Below are 25,546 nucleotides of genomic sequence, written 5' to 3'. Positions count from 1 at the left end.
AGTGTTAGTCCTACTTCACACTGTGAGTGTGAACTTCAGTTGCCATCTTGTTCTCTCCTCTTATAAAACAGTTCCTCCTCTGAGATGGAGTCATGACTTGGCAACAGTGCTTCCGTGAAGATGTGGGTATGTGCGTTAAGCCAAGGACGTACTGGCTCTATCTCTGATTCCCGTATGCAGCATTATCCTCCACTAGAGACACTGGAGCTGCTAAATGCAGTTCTTAGTGATTGCAACCACTCAGTGACGGCATGATTTGAGAACCTCTTGTTTTTCAAGGAAAGAATTTGTTTTGCAATCAAATAAAGTTTTTAAGTGTTAAAGTTTCCATAAAGTACATGCCACTCGTTTCAATATCTCAGGCACTGCCCATCTGTATCATCTTATACCAGTTTACGTGGGGAGTTGAGTGGTAGATGAATTCAGTTCATAGCTCTTCCACTCATCATCCTTGTGGTCATGAAAAAAACCCATCAATCTTTTTGAGTCTCTCTTCTGACAATGGTAAAATGGGGACAAAATTTCCCCCTTACTTCACAGGATAACTGAACATTCAAAAAGAAAAATGGATGTCAAAATCCTTCTGTATATCACCATAAATGTGTGTTATTCTGGTGTGTCAGTCATAGAAACATTTGGATGTTTTCATTCATTGGACAAATACATATAGTGTTTACTATTTGCCTAGTACTTTGTGGCCCGAGGGGTAAGTGGTGAAACAAAACAAAAGTAAAAACAAAAATAAAAACAAACAAACAAAAGAAACCCCTCCAGCCCTGATGTGCTATAGCAGTCCCTTTGCTTATTGAGATAGGAGTTTTGTGTGTGCTTCGAAGCTTTAAATGTTGCAGATAGGTTACAGTCCAAGATATATACTATATGTATAATCTTCTGATGACTAGATCCCTGCAATAAGAAGCCGATTACAGTAGATTCTCAAAGGCCATCATAATTATCTGAGATAAACCCTTTGCAGTGGTGTTGGAAAAGTTCTTAACTTCAAATGCCTCAAACCATCTAGGTGACCATCTTGCTAAAAGCCCCCTGCCCACGCGTTGTGCCCCCTGCCCCATGCAGACTCCCCTCGGGCTGCACCTGCAGCTGCCATGCCTCCCACCCCCAGTGCCCGCCTGCTGCCTCTTCTCTGCACTCTGCTGCCCACTTTCCCTAGGGAGTTTCTTCAGATTGGAAGTGTGGGGCCTTAACAATGTCCAGTGCATTCCTCCAGCATTGGGACGGGCATTCAGGGACCAATGCTTCAGCCTGGTGTCCTTAAAGCGATGATACTGAAGAGCAGTCTTCATAGGGGCTCAGAGGGTCCCAGCAGGATTGAGCCCGACTTGCCTACAGGGGGCACCTTCATCGGCTCTCTCTCCTGCACCCTCCCTCAGGCTGCCCCCTTCACTCCTGCTTCCTTGGCATCACTAAGCCGCAGGCTACCAAGTCCTAAACTGAAATGTTAGTCCCACTTGTCTGAAGATGTCATTCACAAAGGGCTGATACTCTTTCAAAATTTCAAAGAACAGAACACTGCTCTGAACTCTGGAAAAAAATTAGAAATTTTTGCAGGATCTGGAAAAAATTTAGAAAATTTTGCAGGCCCTGGCCAGTTGGCTCAGCAGTAAAGCATCAACTAGCATATGGAAGTCCCAGGTTCAATTCCCAGTCAGGGCACACAGAAGAGGTGACTATCTGCTTCTCCCCTTATCTCCTCCCCCTTCTCCCTCTTCCTCTCCCTCTTCCACAGCTAGATTAATTCAAGCATGTCAGCCCCAGGTGCTGAGGACGGCTCTGAGGAGCCTTTGCCTCAGGTGCAAGAAATAGCTTCGTTGCCAGCAGCCCCAGATGGACAAAGCATCGGCCTCAGACAGGGGTTGCCAGGTGGATCCCATTTGGGGCACATGCAGGAGTCTGCTTCTTTATCTCCCCTACTCTAACTTAAAAAAAAAAGGAAAAGAAATTTTTGTAGTGACTTCCAGTTCTACACCAAACTTTGGAATGTGCTGAAAAGCAATCTAAAATTCCTACCTCCAGGGTGTCAAACTTGCAGCTTTCATGATACTCCACATCAAAGTCATGGATGGTGAGCTGAATGCTACTCCCAGGGGCGCTGTGAATGTACCATATACACTCCTTGTTGGGGGGATACGTGTTAGGATACCCCGGGCTGCTGAAGGATCCTGCAGCCCCTGACAACTCTGCACCACAACCTGTTAAAACAGCAAGGTTCAGTCAGTTGAAAGTGAGCACCAGTAACCAAAAGATAATTAGAAATGCACATAATTTAGGAGAAAACCATAAAGTTATAATTAATCAGTTATAAAACAATGAGGAGAAAATCATGGCTACAATTCATTAAATTTATTCTTTTTAGAGAACATTGATTTTATGACTTGGGCAATCATTTTCAGTCCTTATTCACACCAAATCAAACCTTTGGCAATATTTTCAAAATGTCATTCTAATTTTTACATTTTCCCATTATTTCAGGTAAGAATTTCACAGTAAGAAATATGATAATTATAACAAATGATATTGAAACAGTTATCAAAAACCTCCCAGCAAACAAAAGTCCTGGACCAGATGGCTTCACAGGCAAATTCTAACAAACATTCAAAGAAGAACTAACTCCTATCCTTCTCAAGCTATTGCAAAAAATTCTAGAGGAGGGAAGACTTCCAAACTCCTTTTATGAGGCAAGCATTGTCCTCATTCCAAAACCAGGTAAGGACACTACAAAGAAAGAAAATTATAGGCCAATATCCTTGATAAACATAGATGCTAAAATTCTCAACAAAATATTAGCAAACTGAATCCAGCAACGCTTTTAAAAATCATAGATCATCTATGACAAACTGACAGCCAACATCATGCTCAATGGGCAAAAATTAAGAGCAATCCCCTTAAGATCAGAACAAGGCAGGGGTGCTCCTTTTCACCACTCTTATTCAAGATAGTTTAGGAAATAAATCCTAGCCACAGCAATCAGACAAGAAGAAGAAATAGAAGGCATCCAAATTAGAAAAGAAGAAGTAAAACTATCATTATTTGCTGATGACATGATACAGAACATAGAAAACCTAAAGTCTCAGTCAAAAAACTACTGGACCTGATAAATGAATTCAGCAAGGTATAAAATAAATATTCAGAAATCATTGGCATTTTTATACACCAACAATAAACTGTCTGAGAAAGAAATTAAGGAAATAATTCCTCCACTATTGCAACAAAAATGTAAAGTACCTAGGAGTAAACTTAACCAAGAAAGTAAGACTTGTACTATAAAAATTATAAGACATTGAAAATAGAAATCAAGGAAGATATGAACAGGTGGAAGCATATACTGTGTTCATGAATAGGAAGAATACACATCATTAAAATGTCTATATTACCCAAAGCAATCTATAGATGCAATGCAGTTCCTATTAAAATACCAATGGTATACTTCAAAGATATAGAACAAATATTCCAAAAATTTATATGAAACCAAAAAAGAACACGAATAGTCTCAGCAATCTTGAAAATGAAGAATAAAGTGGGAAGTATCACACTTCCTGATATCAGGTTATACCATAAGGCCATTGTAATCAATATAACTTGTTACTGGCATAAGAATGGGCATACAGATCAATGGAACAGAACAGAGAACCCAGAAATAAACCCACACCTTTATAGTCAATTGATATTTGACAAAGGAGGTAAGAGCATACAATTGAATAAAAACAGTCTCTTTAATACATTGTGTGTTCATAAAGTAATGGTTCACTTTTGATCGGTCACAGGAAAGCAACAAAAGATGATAGAAATGTGATATCTGCACCAAATAAAAGGAAAACTCTCCCGGTTTCATACCTATTCAGTGCAGTTTGATGTGGTCTCAAGACCTCTACAGACTCTTCACTGACTGATGGCCTACCAGAACGGGGTTTCTCCACCAAACTGCCGGTTTCCTTCAACTGCTTATCCCACCGAGTAATGTTATTCCTATGTGGTGGCACTTCATTATAAACATGCCGATATTCATGTTGCACTTTGGTCACAGATTAGAATTTAGCGAGCCATGGAACACACTGAACTTTCCTCTGTACCGTCCATATCTCGACTGGCATGGCTGTGGGCTGCTCCGCTGTATACACAGTGTAACGTCATCATCTGTGCATGCGCACATGCTGCCACATCATCCTGCAGAAACTGGGAGGGTTTTCCTTTTATTTGGTGTAGATTTCACATTTCTATCATCTTTTGTTGCTTTCCTGTGATGGGTCAAAAGTGCACCATAACTTTACAGACACACTGTAAATGGTGTTGGGGCCTGACAAAGTGGTGGCATAGTGGATAGAGCATCAGATTGGGATGCTGAGGACCCAGGTTGGAAACCCTGAGGTCACCACCTTGAGTGCGGGCTCACCTGTCTTGAGTGTAGGCTCACCAGCTTGAGTGCATGGTTGCTGGCTTGAGCCCTAAGGTTGCTGGCTTGAAGCCCAAGTTTGCTAGCTTGAGCAAGGGGTCACTCACTCTGCTGTAGCCCCACAGTTAAGGCACATATGAGAAAGTAATCAATGAACAACCAAGGAGACTAAGGAGCCGCAACAAAGAATTAATGTTTCTCATCTCTCTCCCTTCCTGTCTGTCTGTCTCTATCTGTCCCTCTCTCTTTCTCTCTCGCTGTCTCTGCCATAAATAAAAAAATAAACAATGTTGGGAAAATTGAACCGGTACATGCAAAAAAATGAAACTAGACCACCAACTTACACCATTCACAAAAAGAAACTCAAAATGGATAAAAGACTTAAATGTAAGTGGCAAAACCATAAACGTTTTGGAAAAAAAACATAGGCAGTAAATTCTCTGATATCTCTCACAGCAATATTTTTGCCGATTTGTCTTCATGGGCAAGTGAAATAAAGGAAAAGTTAAACAAATGGGACTATGTCAAACTAAAAAGCTTTTTCACAGCAAAAGACACCATTAACAAAATAAAAAGACAACTCACGCAATGGGAGAACATATTCGACAATATGTCTGATAAGGGGTTAATAACCCAAATTTATAAAGAACTTCTAAAACTCAACATCTGGAAGGTAAACAATCCATTTTAAAAATGGGCAAAATAATTGAATAGATACTTCACCAAAGAGGACATACAGATAGATGGCCAATAGGCATATGAAAAAATGTTCAACATCATTAATCATCAGAGAAATGCAAATTAAAACCACAGTGAGATATTACCTCACACCTGTCAGAATGGTGCTCATTAACAAATCAATACACAGTAAGTGCTGGTGAGAGTGTAGAAAAAAGAGAACCCTCCTACACTGCTGGTGGGAATGCAGACTTGTGCAACCACTGTGGAAAACAGTATGGTGTTTCCTCAAAAAATTAAAAATGGAACTGCCTTTTGACCCAGCTATCCTACTTTTAGGAATATATTCTAAGAATACCAATTCACTGATTCAAAAGAAGAAATGTACCCCCATGTTTATTGCAGCATTGTTTACAATAGCCAAGATCTGGAAACAGCTCAAGTGTCTGTCAGTGGATAAGTGGATTAAAAAGTAGTGGTACATTATATATACACAATGGAATACTATGCAGCTGTGAAAAAGAAGAAAATGTTACCTTTTGTGATAGCATGGATGGACCTGGAGATTATTATGCTAAGTGAAATAAGCCAGGGAGAGAAAGACAAATATCATATGACCTCACTTATATGTGGAATCTAATGAACAAAGTGAACTGAGGAATGGAATTGAGGCAGAGGTGGGGTCACAGGGAGCAGAGGGACAGTAGTCAGAGGGAAGGGCGATGAGGGGATGGAATCGGAGAAGGTGAAGGGATTAGTGAAATTATATATACATAACACAGATATAACATGACAGCAAATACCAGAAGGAAGGGGGGAGGGAGTTAGGGAGTATAATTGGGGACACGAGTGTCAGGAGTGAAAGAATTATATTCAGTAAGACACTTAAATTTGTGCTAACACAATGAGTTAAAATCAATAAAAATTAAAAGAGAAAAAGAAAGAAAGAAATACAATGAACTACATGTGCAATGCAACAGTGAACACCATGTGTCCCAGCCTTCGGTTTCCTTGTATTTACTACATTATTTCCAAGTTCTTTTCAGACCTAAGCTTTACAATTGTAGGTGTATATTAATAATAAGAAGAAACCAGTCTAACAAGTTATGTTTATAAATATGTGACAAACCCTATAGAATGTACAACACTGAAAGTGAACCCTATGGATTTAACCCTATGGACTCTGGGAGACGAGGATGTGTCAATGTAGGTTCATCAAGTGTAACAAATGTCCCAGCCTGGTGGGGAACACTGACAAGGGGAAGGGTGCGTGTGTGCAGACAGGCAGATCTGGGAATCTTACCTCGCACTCAATTTTGCAATGAACCTAAAACTCTTCTAAAAACTTAATTTTATTAAAAACAAATGGCATAGATCCTGACCCAGGCAACTTATATCTAAAAACCAAAGGAATAAACAAAAACCGATACAAAAAACACAGGCATGAAAAAAGATGGCAGCATATGTTTTATGAATGTTTATAGGTCATACTATAGAAAGTGATGAAGGCAAGACATTACAACAAATAATCAAATGCTACAATGTGGTACACAGTAAAAACAATTCTCACCACTTACTGAGTGTTCAGATGCATTTTACAAGTACTTCCTATTTTAATTCTCATAATGACCGCATAAAGCAAATACAAATAGTTTCTGCACTTCTCAAATGAGCGAAACAATGCACACAGAGGTCAAGTGGCTTGCCCAGGGTCATCTGGCTTGTAAGTGGTGGAGCCAGGACACAGATGCAGGCAATTTGGTCATGCCAGAGTACTTCAGTCCTACATTCTATAGACTCACATAGTTTGTAGGAATTCAGACAGAGATTTCAAAATGAAGAGGAAGAGAAAACTTTATCAAAGAAATAAAATTTGAGGAAGGCTCAAATTTTAGGGACAATATTAGAAAATAATTAAAGATAAAATTGGAAATAAGAGAGATTATATTATTTTCTAATAGAAGTTTTGGTGGTTAAAAAAACATTGTTTGCTCTGTTAACATATTTGGGCCTCCTTTTCTATTTTTCAGATTATTCTTTATTGGTTGGTGAGTTCTTCCAAGTATCTTTGCTTATTCTTCATCAAGACTTTTTCATGTTTAAAAAAATAGTGCCTCATACCCTAGCCGGTTGGCTCAGTGGTAGAGCATTGGCCTGGTGTGTGGGTGTCCTGGGTTAAATTCCCTGCCAGGAACACACAGGAGAGGCGCCCATCTGTTCCCCCACCCTTCCCCCTCTCTTTCCTCTCTGTCTCTCCCTTCCTCTCCTGCAGCCAAGGCTCCATTGGAGCAAAGTTGGCTCAGGCGCTGAGGTTGGTTCCATGGTCTCCACCTCAGGCACTAGAATAGTTCCAGTTGCAACAGAGCAATGGCCCAGATGGGCAGAGCATCGCTCCCTAGTGGGCATGCTGGATCCTGATCAGGCACATGTGGGAGTCTGTCTCTCTGCCTCCCCGCTTCTCACTTCTGAAAAATACAAAACAAAAAATATATAGTGGTGCCTCCTCATTCCATTATGAATGTACATGTATTCTCATATGAATGAAATAAAGTTATCATGACAAAAAATATAACACACTAAAGCTGAAGTCGTGTCTACTATCCATCCTATGCAAATTCATTCTATATAGTAAGTTAGAAAAAAGTTTTTATAGAATTCAAAAAATATGTTCTCTATACAGAATCTCCACTTAACCGAAAAGAACTGAGAGGAATTCTAAGAAAAACCTTAATACAGTAAAGAAATCTGACTCCAGCTCAAGATGTTATCATCTTTGTGAGTTGCTCCTTTTCTGTTTCCATTTGAAAACCTCTCTGTTTTCAGACTTTAAATTTGTTGCACAGAGCAGTATCTTTTCTATGGCCTATATAGTTCCTACTTTGATTTCTGCTTAAAGTCCTGCAAGAAATAGCTGTTTAGAATTAGACCTGCTGACATTGTTTATAGACTGTGGTGAACGTTAAAAAACAAACAAACAACAAAAAAAACCCCAGAAATGTTATGAAAGATTAGGAAATAGTTTTCCTGCTACAACAACATATGGGAAGAATCTCTGAAGGCAAAATCAGCAGATTGTATATATCCTCATTACCACTGCACAATCCTAGAGGATACCAGTTACAGAATATTTCACCAGATGATACACTCTAAGGTTGTCCAATGCAGTGGCCCATATAAATCATCTTAACATGTAATACCTTTTACTAAAATACATTATAGGTAAGCAAAGCCAATCTGTTATTCCAATATTTTTTAACATACATTTCAGCTCCTATAGTTCTTCAAATTAGTTGTATCAAGTTAATTAATTCAGTGGAAAAATCTTTGGAGAAAAATAACTCTGTGGCCAAATAATATAAAGAAAAAGAAGGAAATGGAAGCTAGGGTATCTCACCTCAGCATTCATACTTAGCTTCAGTTCACCAGACAAGTGTTTTAAATCATAGTTGATTCATCTAAAAATCTGTACAACATTTTTCCATTGCCTTTTTCAATTGTTTCAGGCTTCCTTGTAAATTCCTTTGCAACTAACAGGATGCCAATACCTTTGAACTAGTCACTGTAAACTGGGACGATAGTATCAGATTCTTGGCATTCAGTAATGCTTTGAAAAATTACAGTACTTATTTTATTTACCCACTTACAGCTCTTAAGACTCACGGTGTACTTTGCCTAAGATTTTAAACAAACATAAATAAGGCTTATAAAAACATAACAAAAATTTACTTTTAGGCTTGTCATGTTCTCTTCTCATCAATGGTGCTTATGTGCATGTCTTTTAAAGAGAAATTGCAATACTATTAAAAATGATACCTGACCTGGCTGGTTGGCTCAGCAGTAGAGCGTCGGCCTAGCATGCGGAGGACCCGGGTTCGATTCCCGGCCAGGGCACACAGGAGAAGCGCCCATTTGCTTCTCCACCCCTCCGCCGCGCCTTCCTCTCTGTCTCTCTCTTCCCCTCTCACAGCCAAGGCTCCATTGGAGCAAAGATGGCCCGGGCGCTAGGGATGGCTCTGTGGCCTCTGCCTCAGGCGCTAGAGTGGCTCTGGTCGCAACATGGCGATGCCCAGGTTGGGCAGAGCATCGCCCCCTGGTGGGCAGAGGGTAGCTCCCATGATGGGCGTGCCGGGTGGATCCCGGTCGGGCACATGCGGGAGTCTGTCTGACTGTCTCTCCCTGTTTCCAGCTTCAGAAAAATGCAAAAAAAAAAAAAAAAATGATACCTAATTGGTGAAAAATATTGTGTGGTTGTGAGAAGAGAAAAACTTTGGTGGTTGGAGCTGAGAACTCTCTGAAGCTTTCCATTTCTCCTTCATGCTGTCACTACCTCTGAGGTTTAGCATATCAGAAGGTAGCAACTTCAGTTTAAAAGTTCACATTGAGTGCAAAAGAGTATAAATTAATTTAGTGATATTATATGGTAAAAACTATAAAGTACTGGAAAATAGTTTATTCTGATAATTACGGTAGAAATTCTCTTTGATTAGTTAAATCTTGGAGGAGGTAAAAATAAATTTCCAATTCTCAATTTATTCAATAAATATTTATTAAATATATGCCATAGTGCAAGTTATGCTGTAGAAGCCAGGTGTAGTTAATGTCTATTTTTAAAAAATCTAGTTATAGACATAAAACTTCTATTACCACATGCCTTTCTATAAATTGTTAAACTCTTTTTTGCTTACTTTTTGTTTTCAGAGTACTAATTGCAATAAGTTTTGATTTTAAAAAACCGTGAATTATATTTTATTCTTCACATGTTATTTGGCAATAAGCTAAAAATAAGAATAAATAAATTGTTTTGAGGTGCTAAAAGGTATTTTTCAATTTGTTAGTTTCAGTAGTGCAAAGTTAACATGATTCTCCTTTGATAATAATTTCCAGTGCACAGATGAGAGACTGATCAGCATGCAGCCAGTGATGACCATTCTCTTGGGTATCATCACTTTTTCCTAGGTTTTGGAATACTTTGACAAATGTGTACTTGGTATTAGGCAAAAGAAAATATGACAAAATATATGTTTTAAGAACTGAAAAAATAAACAATGTTGTTTTTCCTATGCCTTTTTTTAGTAACAAAGGAAAACATATTCACAACAAAAATAGGAAAATTTCTCTAAACCAAAAATAGCAATATACATATAATGAATTATTTGATACTTAGTTTCTTCATAAATTCAAACTATCATTAGGCTAACAGTGAAATATTAGATCATGAATTTGGAATTGTATAATTATGGATAAAAATTTAAAATTGTAAGTAAGTTCATACCAAGAGTTGAACCTTTTAAATTATAAATGAAAGCAAATAACAATTATAATTCACTACAGATAGTAGAGGTTATTAATATATAATGTGAATCTTTAGAATTTATTTATGCATTGCTTTCCACTTCATTAGTTGCAGAAAAGGGAGTCAGTTACAATATAGAAATAAGAGTTAGAACTTGTATCAATACATTCTATCCCATTGTCAACAAAAGAAATACCATACTGCGATACCTTAAAAATCCTATTGTGTATAATTCTGAAGAGAAACATCTTTTAAATGTTGAAATGAATCAAAAGCTAAATGACTCAATTCTGTCTCAACAACAATTTCTTGTTTCTTTATTTGATTTACTATTTCTCTACTTCCTACGGTAGAGATAAGATTTATTTTTAATAAATCCAAAAAAATTATTTGGTAATCTGCTTTACTTATGTAATTGCTATCAGTATTGCAAACATCTAATACTAAAAACTTTCTACATAAACAGGTATCCTGGTTTTAATTTTCTTTTAAATTCATATTTACTTGGGGCCCTGACTGGGTGGCTCAGTGGGTAGCATGTCATCCTGGCATGCAGTGGTCGCAGGTGCCATCCTCAATCAGCACATGTGGGAGAAGCAGTCAATGAGTACACAAGTAAATGGAACAGCTAAGTAGACCAACGAGTTGATGTTTCTCTCTCTTCCTACCCACCTTTCCCTTCCTTTCCTCTTCCTCTCTCCTTTCCTCTCTTTCTGTCTCAAATCAATGGAAAGATTAAAAAATAAAATTTAAAATGATTTGGGGCCAAGAAAGGGGTAAAGTGTTTGGTTCACTGTGCTATTCCCGTTTCTGTAGAGTTTAGGATTTGACAATCTTTTATTAAAATGCAGTTTCTCCTGAATGAGTCACAGAAGAAAATCTATTTCTAAATCCATCTGCCCATTTTGGAGATGGGAAAATCTCAGGTGTCTACATTTCATTTATAGTAAAAATAATGGTACAAACATATCTGCAAATATTAAAACAAATGCCACTGCTGAGAAAACACAGTTTAGCAGGCTAAGCAGAAATTAAAAAAAAAATCATGTCATTGTCAGTCATGTCAGTGACTTTGGGTAGGTTGTTAGGGGGTTAGAAGGGTAAGAAAGAGAGACAGGCTGTAGATGAAAGAGATTACATCAGCCAATAGCTATCAGGAAATAAAATAGGAGGTGATGTTAGGCTCCAAATATCCTCTCAATCATCATGCTGTCTGGTTGAATGAATAATAAAATATAAAAGAAATTCCTCAATCCCTTCTTTTGTAACAGAATTAGTATTTAACCTAATAGGGTTGTTGTATAAATTAAATGAGAAAATCAAAGTAAGGTCTTTAGCTGTGTCTTGCATATGATCCTTCTATATAAGATATATAGTAATTTAATAGGAGTTTATCCAGATATGGAATGATATTAGGGGAAATACTTGGAGAGCTAAAAAAGGAATTACTATCCCAGTCGAAGAGCCATCATGAATAGCTGAGATGTAAGAAATCAATTATTTATTAACCTTTAATAAAGGTAGTTCATCTTTGCAATGTAAATCAGTTTTTCAAAAGGCTTTTGACAAGTACATTATCTGGGCCACTCTGTGAGGAGGGCCCAGTTTAGATATGAGCAAGGTTATAAGGCAGGCTCATTTTAGAGACAAGCGAAATGAGGCTCAAGAAGACTACTGAATTTGCAGCTCACATAGTGAAGGGAAGATGGCGGCACCCCTGCAACTTCGCTCACCTTCCTACCCCCCATAGTGGAGAGACCACAGACCTGGGAGACGTGGTCTGCCTATGATGGCTTATTGGGCATTAGAGCTTTAAGGTACTGGAACGGCAGTGTTGACCACTGCCTGCCTCGTTAATGTTCTGTCCATCTACTGAGGAAAACATTACTGTAGCAATCTGAAAAAAAATAAGCACTTCAAAAATCTTTTTTATTTAATTTAAGGTAAACCTGACAAAAATCTACCATATTAACATTGTTAGACATCAGCTGACCTGGAAAAAAAGAATTTCTTGAAGAGAATCATATGTTTTTGGTGTAGTAGTTAATCTTTACAAAACTTTCAGTACTGGTGGCTGATAATCTATTTGATTCTATTTCCCTCTAACTTCCAGTTGTGAGCTGAGAGGAAGCGCTTACCTTATCAGCAGGAAGCAGATCTGTTGAACTCATACCAAGGAAGAGTTCAAAGTTGTTGCTATACCTGCTTACTTATGAAGATAACTTAAATATTTTCATAAAAAGACTTTGCAAGCAATGAGTTATAATGTTTTTAAATGAGTATAACCTATGTATGTTCTATTTTTAAGGTTTGGGTTGCTGTTGTTTTTAAGGGGAAAAGCTTTTTTTTTCTTTCTTTTCTTTTCTTTTTTTTTTCTGAAGCTGGAAAGGGGGAGAGACAGTCAGACAGATTCCCGCATGCGCCCGACCAGGATCCACCCGGCACGCCCACCAGGGGCCACGCTCTGCCCCTCCAGGGCGCCGCTCTGCCGCGACCAGAGCCACTCTAGCGCCTGGGGCAGAGGCCAAGGAGCCATCCCCAGCGCCCGGGCCATCTTTGCTCCAATGGAGCCTTGGCTGCGGGAGGGGAAGAGAGAGACAGAGAGGAAGGAGGGGGGCAGGGTGGAGAAGCAAATGGGTGCTTCTCCTATGTGCCCTGGCCGGGAATTGAACCCGGGTCCCCTGCACGCTAGGCCGACGCTCTACCGCTGAGCCAACTGGCCAGGGCAAGGGGAAAAGCTTTAATGAAAGCAAACCAGCACTGAGACCGCTAAATGGCATCGGACGCAGAGTTTCAAAAGTACATTCCACGTTTTCTTACAATTGCCCAAACGCAGTCATCTCTTTACACTGAGCATTTTCCTGAAACCATGTTCCATAAACCCCCAGCACTGGAGGCTGCCAGCCAGAACCGCCTGGCCACCGAGGCGGGAGAGGAGGAACAGACAATGGCCCCAAAGAAGACATCTGCACATCCTTATCCTCTTGTTTTTGAGGAAAACGCCTGAGAAATTAGTGGTCAGTGTTAAAGAGGATTTGAAAAGCTTAAGTATAGCAAAAGCATACATTTTAAACACTCTTAAGTTACAATGCTCACATGCTTCATTAAAATGACTGATTTATATTTTGGTAGTTTTGCTATCATTTAAAAATAAGAACTTTCTCTTCTTCAGTACCCTGAAAGATGCCTCACTGGCTAGTCCATTCTCCCTCTGAAAGGTATAGGGGAGCATGAGGGGGGCTCACAGGGGAAGTTAGCCATCAGGACTCTCTGGTGGGGCAGGCACGATGTGAAGTGGCAGCTAAAGGCTTAGAATTTGGGAAAGAGCCACCTAAGGCAACGCTGAACTATTTTCTAGAGTAAACAAGCCTCACTTTTGATACAATGAGACCTGCAAATGATGTAATTAAGGTGATTTTGAACAGAAACTTTTGGGTTGGGGTGGAGTTTGGGGATGAAAAAGAATGTAAGCTCCTTAAAATGATCAAGGGTGTCTGAAAGTGACTGTGGCATGTATGAGAACCATAAAAAGTCAGCATTCCTGGTTTGATTTTACCAGTCAATCCCCCAATAATATAAAAGAATATGTTACTCTCCTGACAAAGGCAAATGATAGGTATCTAGTCTATGAAGCAAGAAGACTGAAATCAGAACCCTAGTCCTCTCTGCAGACAGAGCCAAGGGGGGAGCCCGAGAATTCGTCTGACCAAGATTTGCAGATTAATTTTCTGAGGGATTTTGCAGATTAGCAATTGTTCCATGAAGACAGAGTCACAAGCTGGAACAATTATGTAATGAAGTCAGAGAAGTAAAACAAATAATACAAAGATAAGGAATGTGAAATCCTTTTTTCTGAGAAAAAAAGGAAGAAGAAGACAAAGCATGGTGACTCCAAGAAATGAGAGTTATTCGCTCTGGAACCTGCTGTATTGGGTTATATAGTGTAGCCCACAAATCATGTCCACATGGAACCTGTAGATGTGACCTCATTTGGAAATAGGGTCTTTGCAGATGCTATCAAGTTAACATGAGGTCATACTGAATTAGAGCAGGACTGAAATTCAATACCGTTAGTGTCCTTAGAAGAGAAAAAATTGGAAACAGAGAGACAGAAGGAAGAAGTCCACATGGAAGTGGAGACAGAGGTTGGAGTTACACATCTATAAATCAAGGAAAGCCGAGTCCTGCCAGCAACCACTAGAAGTTAGAAGAGGTAAGGTAGGACTCTGTCCTAGAGCGACAAAAGGGATGGCCCTGCTGACACCTTGATTTTGGACTTCTGGCCTCCAGAACTTTGAAAGAATCAATTTCTGTTGTTCTAAGTCATCCAGTTTGTGGTATCATGTTATTGCAGCCCCAGGAAGCTAATATAACCCCATTCTTTTCCTGGTAAACACAAGGTGGACAACTGGAAAACAGGCAAAAAATGATAACTATGAATGTAACATCTGAAGGAGTGTGGGTTTGTGAGCTCTCAGACCAGGGGCCCCCAAACTTTTTACACAGGGGGCCAGTTCATTGTCCCTCAGACCGTTGGAGGGCCAGACTATAAAATAACTATGAACAAATCCCTATACACATTGCATATATCTTATTTTAAAGTAAAAAAACAAAATGGGAACAAATACAATATTTAAAATAAAGAACAAGTAAATTTAAATCAACAAACTGACCAGTATTTCAATGGGAACTATGCTTCTCTCACTGACCACCAATGAAAGAGGTGCCCCTTCTGGAAGTGCGGCGGGAGCCAGATAAATGGCCTCAGGAGGTGGCATGCAGCCCGTGGGCGGTAGTTTGGGGACCCCTGCCTTAGACCCTCTCATATTAATTACTTCCCAGTTATCACACTGAGGTTTAGATCATGGTTGATCAAGGATAAGGTTACAAGATAGTGTGTTTTGGTCCATTTTTGCTGCTGTGATAAAATACCAATGACTGAGTAGCTTATAAACAACAGAAATTGATTGATTGGCTGGTTGGTTGGTTGATTGATTGATTGATTGATTGATTGATTTACTTATGGTCAGGTGAGGACCCTCCTCTGGGTTACAGGTCTCATATGGTAAAATGGAGTAAGGGAACTCTTTGAAACCTCTTTTATAAGGGTATTAATCCCAATCATGAAGGCTCAGCCATGAATTTTCAGGGGACACAAACATTCAGACTCAGCAAAGTCTACTGCTGAGAAAACTAGAAACAAACTTAGGGCTAGGTAACACATTAGGAGGAAACAAGAAAACTCAAGAACTAAGTAATGATTTGTAGCATTGAGGAGTCAGTAAGGGTTTAGAAAGTTCCATCTTCTGTAAGGACTTCATCCCAGCCCCAGATGTTGTGATAATGATTTTGTTTGACTGATTCCCATATGGCCATGGATATAGAGTAGAATTATCTGTCTTCAATGGCAGGGACAAATTAAAAAACAGAAAAATGGAAGAATAAAGCCATAACTTGAAGTTAATAACTTAAAATAGACACAGGAAGCTCAAATATCAATACTCAACATAGTTTTAAAATGACTTTTAAATTACTATATAAGATGTTATATAAATATTTAAACTTAACATTAGCATAGCCTTCTGATGTTCTGAGATGTCCTAAATCTTAATATTAAAGTGTTCCACCTTAATACATCAAACCAAATGAGCCATATCTTAGGGCTTTTCACAAAATATAAATTTGATTTTTTCTATATATTAAAGAATAAAAATGTTTCATTTTTACCCAGAGAAGTATAGCCAATCTCGTCATTTTTTCATTTTGATTAACTATACCTTTTCCTTCTAATCTTCTTATTCCAATCAATTAAAGAATGGTTTCCCAGCAGAAATTCTTTGCTGACAATTCAGGAGAAATCAGTCTCTCTTAGACATTTTTTAAATTACTAAAGATTTCTGAACAAAATTTATTTTTAAAAAATATAAAAATATCTTCCAAGGAAATTAAATGAGACCAAGATAACTGGAATAATTCTCCCTAAAAAATGTAGTCATGCCTAAGGCTACTTTATAAAATTCCCAAACAGGCAAAGACAGAGGAAATTTGTTCTCTTTATGCAATTTCCAAGTTCAGCCTTCATAATTCTATATAAAAGTATTCATCCTAATCCTGTGTTCTCTCAAGTTAATTATTTTGGTACATAGTGCTCTTGAAGGAAAATGCTCACATGCTTACTGCCCCCTCCCAGGGCTGTGCATCACCTTCCCACAAAATTCCTTCTCTTACCTTTCCCTAACTCCCAACCTTTTATTCCACATGGAAGTCAAACTATATCAACAAATGAACAGACATGGGCAGCACCATGACAATGGTTGTTCCAAGAAGCTCTGTTCGCCCTGGCCAGTTGGCTCAGCGGTAGAGCGTCGGCCTAGCGTGCGGAGGACCCGGGTTCAATTCCCGGCCAGGGCACACAGGAGAAGCGCCCATTTGCTTCTCCACCCCTCCGGCGCGCTTTCCTCTCTGTCTCTCTCTTCCCCTCCCGCAGCCAAGGCTCCATTGGAGCAAAGATGGCCCGGGCGCTGGGGATGGCTCCTTGGCTTCTGCCCCAGGCGCTAGAGTGGCTCTGGTTGCAACATGGCGGCGCCCAGGATGGGCAGAGCATCGCCCCCTGGTGGGCAGAGCGTCGCCCCTGGTGGGCTTGTCGGGTGGATCCTGGTCGGGCGCATGCGGGAGTCTGTCTGTCTCCCCCTGTTTCCAGCTTCAGAAAAATGGGAAAAAAAAAGAAGAAGCTCTGTTCAAGCCTGAACCATGAAATTGTTTCTGTGACTGCAATGCCAGGGTTAAGGGTCCCTCACAGGGCAAATGCTGCAGCCATCAGCCAGCCAAGGTTTTTAGCTTAGAGGAGGCATAAGTCTAAGTCTCTCAGACTGGGCTCCTAAATTAACCAACTTCTCAAGTGCTTCATTTCATCCCTCTTCGTTTACCTCTTAACCAAAACAGTCTGTTTTGGGGGCAGCTATTTTTTCACTTTTCACTTATTATAACTCCTCTTATAAACTAGTTTGTGTAACTAAACAGTAGTAACCAAGTAAATAATCTCTGTGGTCTATATCAGCTCAGAAGGGTATGATTCCATCAACCATATGTATCAACTCCAAAAGAAGAGTACTTTTAAATAACTAATAAAGCAGATATTGTGTTGAAGAGCTGACAAATGTCTGCTCTTTTGAACTCATCATTTGCTAAGTAATGTGCTTCCCTGAAGTATTGCTACTTGAACCTGAAGAAAGAATGAATTGTGCATCCCCTTGGAAAGACCTTGAAACCAGAATATTTTTAACTTGGAAAAGAGCATACATTCATTTAAAAACACTCATTTTCCTCAATGGGAATTTCGTGACACACTTACCTACTATAAGCTCTAACCTTCACTGCATTATAGTATTGTTTCATCTTTTCTGCAATGAAAAGTTGCAGGGAAAAATTTTTGCTTCTAGGTAGAGTGCAGCTCAGGCTTTGGAATTGGACAGCACACACTTGGTTTTCTGCCCTGATTTTATCACTTACTGGATTTGTAAGTTTGGGGAAGTTACTTAACTTCTCTACAACTATTTCCTTAGTGTTCTTATCTAGAATATGGGGATGGTAATGTTTATTTCAGAGAATTATTGGGAGGAGACATGAGATAATATTTTTAAAACTCTAACCAAAGGGCCTAGCACAGAGGTCGGGAAACTTTTTGGCTGAGAGAGCCATGAACGCCACATATTTTAAAATGTAATTCTGTGAGAGCCATACAATGACCTGTGTACGTTACATATTATCCAATAAAAATTTGGTGTTGTCCTGGAGGACAGCTGTGATTGGCTCCAGCCACCCACAACCATGAACATGAGCGGTAGGAAATGAATGGATTGTAATTCATGAGAATGTTTTATGTTTTTAACGTTATTAATTTTTTTTATTAAAGATTTGTCTGCGAGCCAGATGCAGCCATCAAAAGAACCATATCTGGCTCGTGAGCCATAGGTTTCCGACCCCTGACCTAGCACATGGTATTATTTTTACAATGATAACATTGTGTCATTTTTTAAAATGACGACATCAACATTTTTAAGTGATAACATCATTTTTAAATAATAACATCAACATTTCAAAATTAATTGCTTGGCCCAGTAATAATAAATGTGATGACAATCAAATCAATGAACTAAGCAATTAAATCATATTTTTATTTACTCTGTATAGGCCAACATGGTTTATTTTTATTGTAAGTAATGTCTTAAAATAGAGTTTAAATTACATTTTAGGTAAAACATCAATATTATTTAGTCTGTGAGTAGTATGTAAGTATGACTGTAAAGAGAAAAAAAAAACAGGAACAAAGTAAGTTAATAGTATTCCTTATTAAAGAATATAAAATTTTATTAACCATCTAGAATATAATTACTATCTTATACCAGAGATTCATTCTTTATTTTGTGAGTCAGTGCCACTGAAGGCTGGCATAAGCTTTTCTGAGTACACAGTGGCATACATGTCAAACAAGTCCTTGGATACGTAATGTTAGAGACAAATATGGTAATATTTAAGTAAATGTTCAAGAAAAGAAACCGCTGGGGACAAAAAGTAAGTAATGTTCTACACTGAACCTCCTGTTTGTTTTCTGTGGGTTTAGTCATTTTTGGCTGCTACAAAATTTGAAACTGTGAAAAAAAAAAAGTGGCTTCTTTTTCCATGTTGTACAAAAAAGTGTTGAATCCCCTAGAAAGTATGTGCAGTATCTATCAGAGATGTTGTTGCTAAGGAACCAGAACACAAACAGAAGATTCCAAAACCCTTTCTTTGGCCCAAATCTCAAGGATAATTACAAATTGTGTAATATGTGACTTGGGAAGGTCATGGTTGTTTGAGGGTTATTTTTTTTTTCTTTTTATAACTGTTTCACAAAGTAGCAATGGAAATTGAACTCCCAAGTTTTTCTAACAGTAGTGGCATGGGAATTGAGATTCAAGACTCCTAAAAGGTCCTCACTGGTTACACAACTCAGAGCCAACACTGAATGAAGGTCAACTGTGTGTATGTGTACCTTCTGCTGTTGTCAAGGAGGCAAATAATGTTAGAATTTAGCTTTTCCACTCATTCTGAAATGTCTGCATTTGTTTAATGTCGTCTCTGATGACTAGGACCTGGCTGGAAAAGTTCTGAAGCCAAGGCAGGAAAGAGCTGCAAGATTTTTTCTTAATTGGTAAATTTGTATACCAGTTCTACAAATGTGAATTACTTTATAGACAGATTTTTAAAAAATTAGCCATATCCATTAAGAACTTCTTTGCAAAAACAAAGACATAAGTGAGACTTTTCCAAAAATAAAAACCAGACACAATACCATAATGCAGAAATCTTTACTCCAGTGCTATACTAAGACTGTATTCATTTGGAGTCTCTACATTAAAAATTTTTCCTAAGAGTATCCCAAAGACAAAAGTTTGAAATATCAAATGGATGAAATTAGCTAAAATAAGCCGGACAGGACAGAGCATGTGTGAATGTGAAAGAAGCTCAGTCAGCATTTAGGGAACTAAGTTTTAACTTAAACAGAACTGTTTCTTAAAAATGTCTATTGTATTTAACTTCTGCCTAAAATGAACCGGATTTTTTTAAATCTTATGTCACACCATATAATAAAACAATCCCAGGAGTCTGTGTTAGTCTATAATAAGAAACTGCTTACAGACTCACTGAGCAAAAAGACATTCTTGATCATAAATAGGGCTACTTTGGAGGCAGACTGGGATAGGTGTTTTACCACTTTTATCTCTGTGGCATTATAATATATCACCACCTAGCAGGAAGTGACACTTTGAGAGTGACTCGTCACCAGCTGAGAGAAAAGTCTCTGCCTGCGATCAGGACCCGGCGGTGTGATTCACACCCAATCCTCGTGATTGTGCCCTGGAATCTCAGCAAACCACAATTCATAAACTCACTCTCTTTGTAACATTAGACCTCCCAATTGTGAATGTCCACACTGTGCAGAAGCAAGGCTCAGGACAGACAAGAAATAAAATCCAAGTTCTTGCAATGGGTCTTATCAGTTGGTCTCCGACAACCTTTACTACCTCTACCTCTTTCATTCCCTTTAGCTCAGTATTTCTCAACCATTTTTGTTCATTATTGCTCTTCTAAGGAGCCTTCTTAGATATTTTTCCCCAAACTCTCCCCCATGAAATTTTAATTTCACAGATATACTATATATCGGTTATGGATTATATATATCTGTACTTTATACACAAAGTATATATTTTTTTACCCTTCTGAACCAGTTTTCACCCACTTGGGGGTGATGTTGAGAATATGTACACTAGCTGAAATCCTTGCCAGGTGTAAAACTTTGGTGTTATCTTAAGCCACCTGCTCCTACTTAGAAATGTCTTCCTCTCTGAGGTTGGATATTTTTCTGAGGGGACGATTCCTGTATTCAGGCTGCCTGGAGGGCCTCCTGAGTTTCCCTTGGCTCTCCCCAGTGTCCTCCATGCCCCCAGCACGTCATGGATTATGGATTTACTTCTGTTTTCCTCACTAAATGACTATCTACCTGAAGTCAAAGATGCTACTCCTTCTTCTTTGCCATAAACTAAATTGTGTCCCCTCAAAATTCATATATTAAAACCTCATTTCCCAGTACCTCAAAAGGTGACTGTACTTAGACATAAGGATATTACAGAGGTGATTAAGTCTAAATAAGGCCCCCTAGGGTGAGGCTTAATCTAATCGGATTGGTGCCCTTCCGTGAAGAGGAAGTCTGGACGCAGGAAGAGACAGGAGGATGTGCACTCAGAGCAAAGGATGTGGGGAGACTCAGTAGGAAGTCCGCCATCTGCCAGCCAACCTGAGACCTCAGGGGAAACCAAACCTGCCGTGCCTTAATCTTAGACTTCCAGCCTCCAGAAAAGTGAGAAAGAAATTTCTGCTTTTTATCCACCCAATCTGGTTTTTTGTAATGACATCCTGAGCTCACAAATACACTCTCTATATTCTAAATACCAAGCCCAGAATCCGTACAAATCATTATATGTTGGCTAGTTGGTTGGTTGAAGGAATGACTGAATGAAAACATGTTCTCAATAAATACTTGCCTATGGAGGGTGTGTGTAATCACTATAACATGGTTAGCGATAGCAAAAGGTCTGTCCTTTGGAGGGTAGGCCAGCAGATCTCCAGAGAGAGCCCAGGTTATTCAGCCTCACAGCCTTTGACTACCGAGCATTCCAATAAAAGGCAAACGGATAATGAAATTGCACAGGATAAAACATTTGTCCTCCCAGAATGCACTCCCCATCCCTGCACACATACTCTGAGTCCCAAAAGGAATAAAAATGAAAAGTTAGAAGGATTTCCCCTGAAAGGACAATAAATAAAGACTATTGAAAAGTCTGAGTGAGGGAAAGAGAACTGGGGGAAGGTTTGGGAGAAACATTGCTGATCTCATGGAGGTTCTCTGCCAGGGCTCTAAAATATATATATTTTATATATATTTTATATATATCTGCCCTGTGCAATATATAATATATATATTAAAGCTCTTTGATACAATGCCGCATGTCCCCAGGTAGTCAAGAAAGCACTGGCTCGTGTTCAAACCAAACTAGCCATGGAGAACCTTGAAAAAGTTTTTAAAATGTTCTCCCCAAGCTAATTTCTGAAAACCCACAAGGCTTGAGAAATGTCATTAATAGCTAAAAAGAAGATAAAATGAAACCAGCCTCCATTCAAGAAGCTGATGTCATCTATCTCCCCAAAGAAAAGACTACACTTTTCTTTGTGAATATCCAGGGTGACATCACCTCCTGATCACATGCCACTTAGCCTTTCCCCTGCTATTCCCAGCTGAGGGGTTCTCTTCCTTTGCAAATGTCACTCATTCACTCACAAAGCTCCTTGACCTTGTTAGTATGTGGGATTCCACTGCCAAGTGAAAGCAGGCCTCTGGGATAGGGGAGCAGAAGACCAGTGGTGTGCGCAGCTGGCCAGGAGGCCCCCTGTTCACACAGTTTGCAGAAAGGTCTGTATCCCCTTCATCAATTCAGGCGGAGGCCCCCGAGACGGAATCCAGCCTCTGGACAATGCTGTCAACGCTGAATACAGTGAACAGTTTAGCCAGGCAGGGCAACTGTGGCCATTTCTTTCTTTCCAGGGTGGGACTTCTTTTGATAGCTCGCATAAAGGCGAGGCAGTGTGCTTTTTAATCTCATGTCTACAGAGCCACTTTAAAAATGAGCCCACGAATAAAGCCTGATTGCCGGTCCATTTTCTCAAAGCAAAGGGTAGAATTGTGCAGCCAACAAAGAAGCATATTTTGCAAATGAGTTTATTTATTAATTGGCAAAATGAAGTATGTGGGGACTCTTCCTCAGCGGCAATGTTGAGAAAATGAATTGTCAGGCTGGGTATGCTGGGCTCTGGTACTTGAACCTGATTCTGAGATTGAGATTTAGAAAGGTTGTGCAGAGGCAATCATTTTGAATTAATACACATACTCGCGTTCATGTGCACACATAAACACACATTCAGGAGTACTACTATTACAGTTTTTAAACTGAAATCTTGTTTCTTGTTTTCTGATTATAAAAGTAACATGTACTTATTATAAAAGTCCAGTCACTTCAAAACTATATCATTACTTTCATTGTTCAGTTAAAAAAAAAAAGAGTATTACTATTAAACTTGAAAACTGGGACAAATTTTTACATTTGCTTCATATTTATTTATTTTCATTTTGTATTTTATTTTATATTCTGAGTCTCACAACATGCCATATCACTCAGTCCTTCAGGAGCCTACTCAAAACTCAATTCTTTGAAATCTGATCCTTTTACATAAAAGAGAGGGTGGGGACTGTCTCCCTGCTCAGGTCCCTAATCATGTGTGACCCAAACTTTCTGGCCACTGTTTAGTTCAGCACTGCTCCCTTTGACTCTGGACTTCGGGGTCCCTTACACTCACCCCATTCTCCATCCATGGGATTTTTTTTTTTACTCAGAATCCTTTTGTGTCTATTAACTCCTGCTTACTCTTAAATTTCAGTTCAAGGGACCTATTTTCATGCAGAACTTCTCTGACCAACTGTCAATGTCAAATCATGTCTTGTGTGCTTCCTGACACTTTTCACTTCTATTTATTGGTGAGCTTTTCGCTTGATGGCTACATTTTCCAACCACCTGTAAGCTCTAGGAGAGCAGGAACCAGGCCTGCTGGCCGGAGTCACACACTGACCCCAGCTCCTACAGAGTACATGGCCCAAAACAGTTCCTTAACGTCTGCGGAAGGAACACATGGATAACTGAGAAATCAGATTTGTCTTCAGTTTACTTCCAGTGGGTGAGAAATGGGGAATGTGTCCACCAAAACCCCTCGCCTGACCCTTGTCTGTATTCTGCTGGCCCCTCCTCTCAGGCCATCATCTCAAGACAAAGCCTTAGTTCAGATGCAGAGTATAAGCTCTGTGTACTTGTGGCACTGCATAACTATGCTATATGAAAATCAGTTAATTTTTCACAGATTAACTATCCCCTTCCAGAAGGTTTTTCCCATATATAATTTATATACAGTGGGTAAAACAGAGTTAATTTTTTTTTCAGTTCTGGTACCAGCTGGCAAAATTTTGTTGCGTAATTCTGGGTCCAAGCTTAGCAAGTTTTCAGCAATTGGGAAAAGGTTTTGAAATAGTAAACAGGAAAGACAATAGACAGAGGGTGTCTTTGACTCCCCCTGCAAAGACAGATTTCAAATGAAACTGATAGAAAAAAATGATTTCCCAACAAAAATTCAGAACTCTCAGCAGAGGAGTCTGCCATGTCTAGGATGTAGGCTGGAAAAAAAACAGTGATATAGGAATAGGTGTAGTTAATAATGACCATTATATCATACTCTGTAGGGTGACCTTGGGCTAGTGTGGCTAGAACAGCCTGGAGTGCAGGAAAGCCACCCAGGGAGGAGAAAGGTAAAACCAGCAAAGTCACTGATCCTAAAACTCTCCATCTTAATTACTTAGGGAGTTTTATTTTTTATTTTTTAATTATCAATAATCAAGGTCCCACTGTAGACCAATTAAATCCTATCCCTGGAGCCTGGCACCCAGGCATGGTACTCTTTAAATACCACCAGGCAAATCCAGTGTGTATCTAGGGCTGAGAACCACTCCCTTAGGCCCTGAGCCTCGGTCTCCTGGTCAGCATGTCTCACTGTCCATCTTCCGTCTCAGGCAAAAGCTCTCTCATCGTTGGATCTCTTAAGCAGTAGGGTTCTTTTTCTTCCAGAGGTCCCCACTCTTATCCCATGGACATCAAAATATGGAAGATAGTATTCTGCTGTTGTAACAGTGAGCCCTGGGAGCACCTCAAAGCTTTCTGTAAATTCAATGGGTGCTGTCTTTCCATCAATTTATTTATTTCTTCAGACTTAACATCTGCTCTTGACTTGCTCCTCAGAGTGTGTTCTACAGAGTAGCGCATCAGCACCACTTGAGAGCTTTTTAGAAATGCAGATTCATGGGCCTTACCTCAGCTCCCCTGTGTTTTAACAAGTGATTCGTATGCACAGGGAAGCCTGAGAAACACTGCTCTGGAAAATACCCCTAGCTCCTGACAATCTGGGTCATTTCCCGAGATTTTCCTGCTTTTTCTAGGTCTTTCACACTGTCTCGTGTCCTTAAAATCTCACCATTCCTAAATCACAGAATACTAGAGATGAACCGTGTTATAGAGATGAATAATTCCAGTCCCTTCATTTAGTAGATTAATAAATTGACATTCCATTAAATCTACCTACTTGATGAAAAGGATGGCCAAGAACTGCTACAAGCTTAATCATGATAGTTCATTTACTCTGCGAATTTATAATCTGTATTTCAAACTGTAAGTGGCTCTGTGGATAACCACTAAATAGTTTTAAACACTGAAAATCCTGTTCTTACTTTTTAACAGAAATATAGTGAGTCTCCAGTTCATATTCTCAGAATGTCTAACACTCTTAAATATATAATAGAGCCATTCAGTTATATATAGCATTGAGATTCATATAATAAATCTGCTATGATGTTAACAACCTTCAAGAGTCAACCACTAAACCCGGTCATGCCCTCACCTTGTGCTCACTCCTGATCTGACAATAATGCCATGCCTAGATGCCTGTGTGTGGTTCCGGGTAGAGCATTGCCTCTTTCA

General features: G+C 39.2%; 1 protein-coding gene across 1 annotated transcript in view; it reads right to left on the bottom strand.

The window, feature by feature from the left end:
- CUBN (cubilin) overlaps window positions 1–25,546 on the bottom strand; it is a 324,233-nt gene that overhangs the window by 188,126 nt on the left and 110,561 nt on the right. Inside the window, exon 29 of the mRNA XM_066279340.1 lies at window positions 2,029–2,210. Within this exon, the coding sequence (XP_066135437.1) occupies window positions 2,029–2,210 (182 nt within the window). The remainder of the gene's footprint in view (window positions 1–2,028; window positions 2,211–25,546) is intronic.

This window comes from Saccopteryx bilineata, chromosome 5 (genome assembly GCF_036850765.1).
Source record: "Saccopteryx bilineata isolate mSacBil1 chromosome 5, mSacBil1_pri_phased_curated, whole genome shotgun sequence".
In the NCBI taxonomy this organism is placed as follows: domain Eukaryota; kingdom Metazoa; phylum Chordata; class Mammalia; order Chiroptera; family Emballonuridae; genus Saccopteryx; species Saccopteryx bilineata.
Note: the sequence above shows the minus strand (reverse complement) of the source record. Positions and strands in the feature narration are given on the sequence as shown.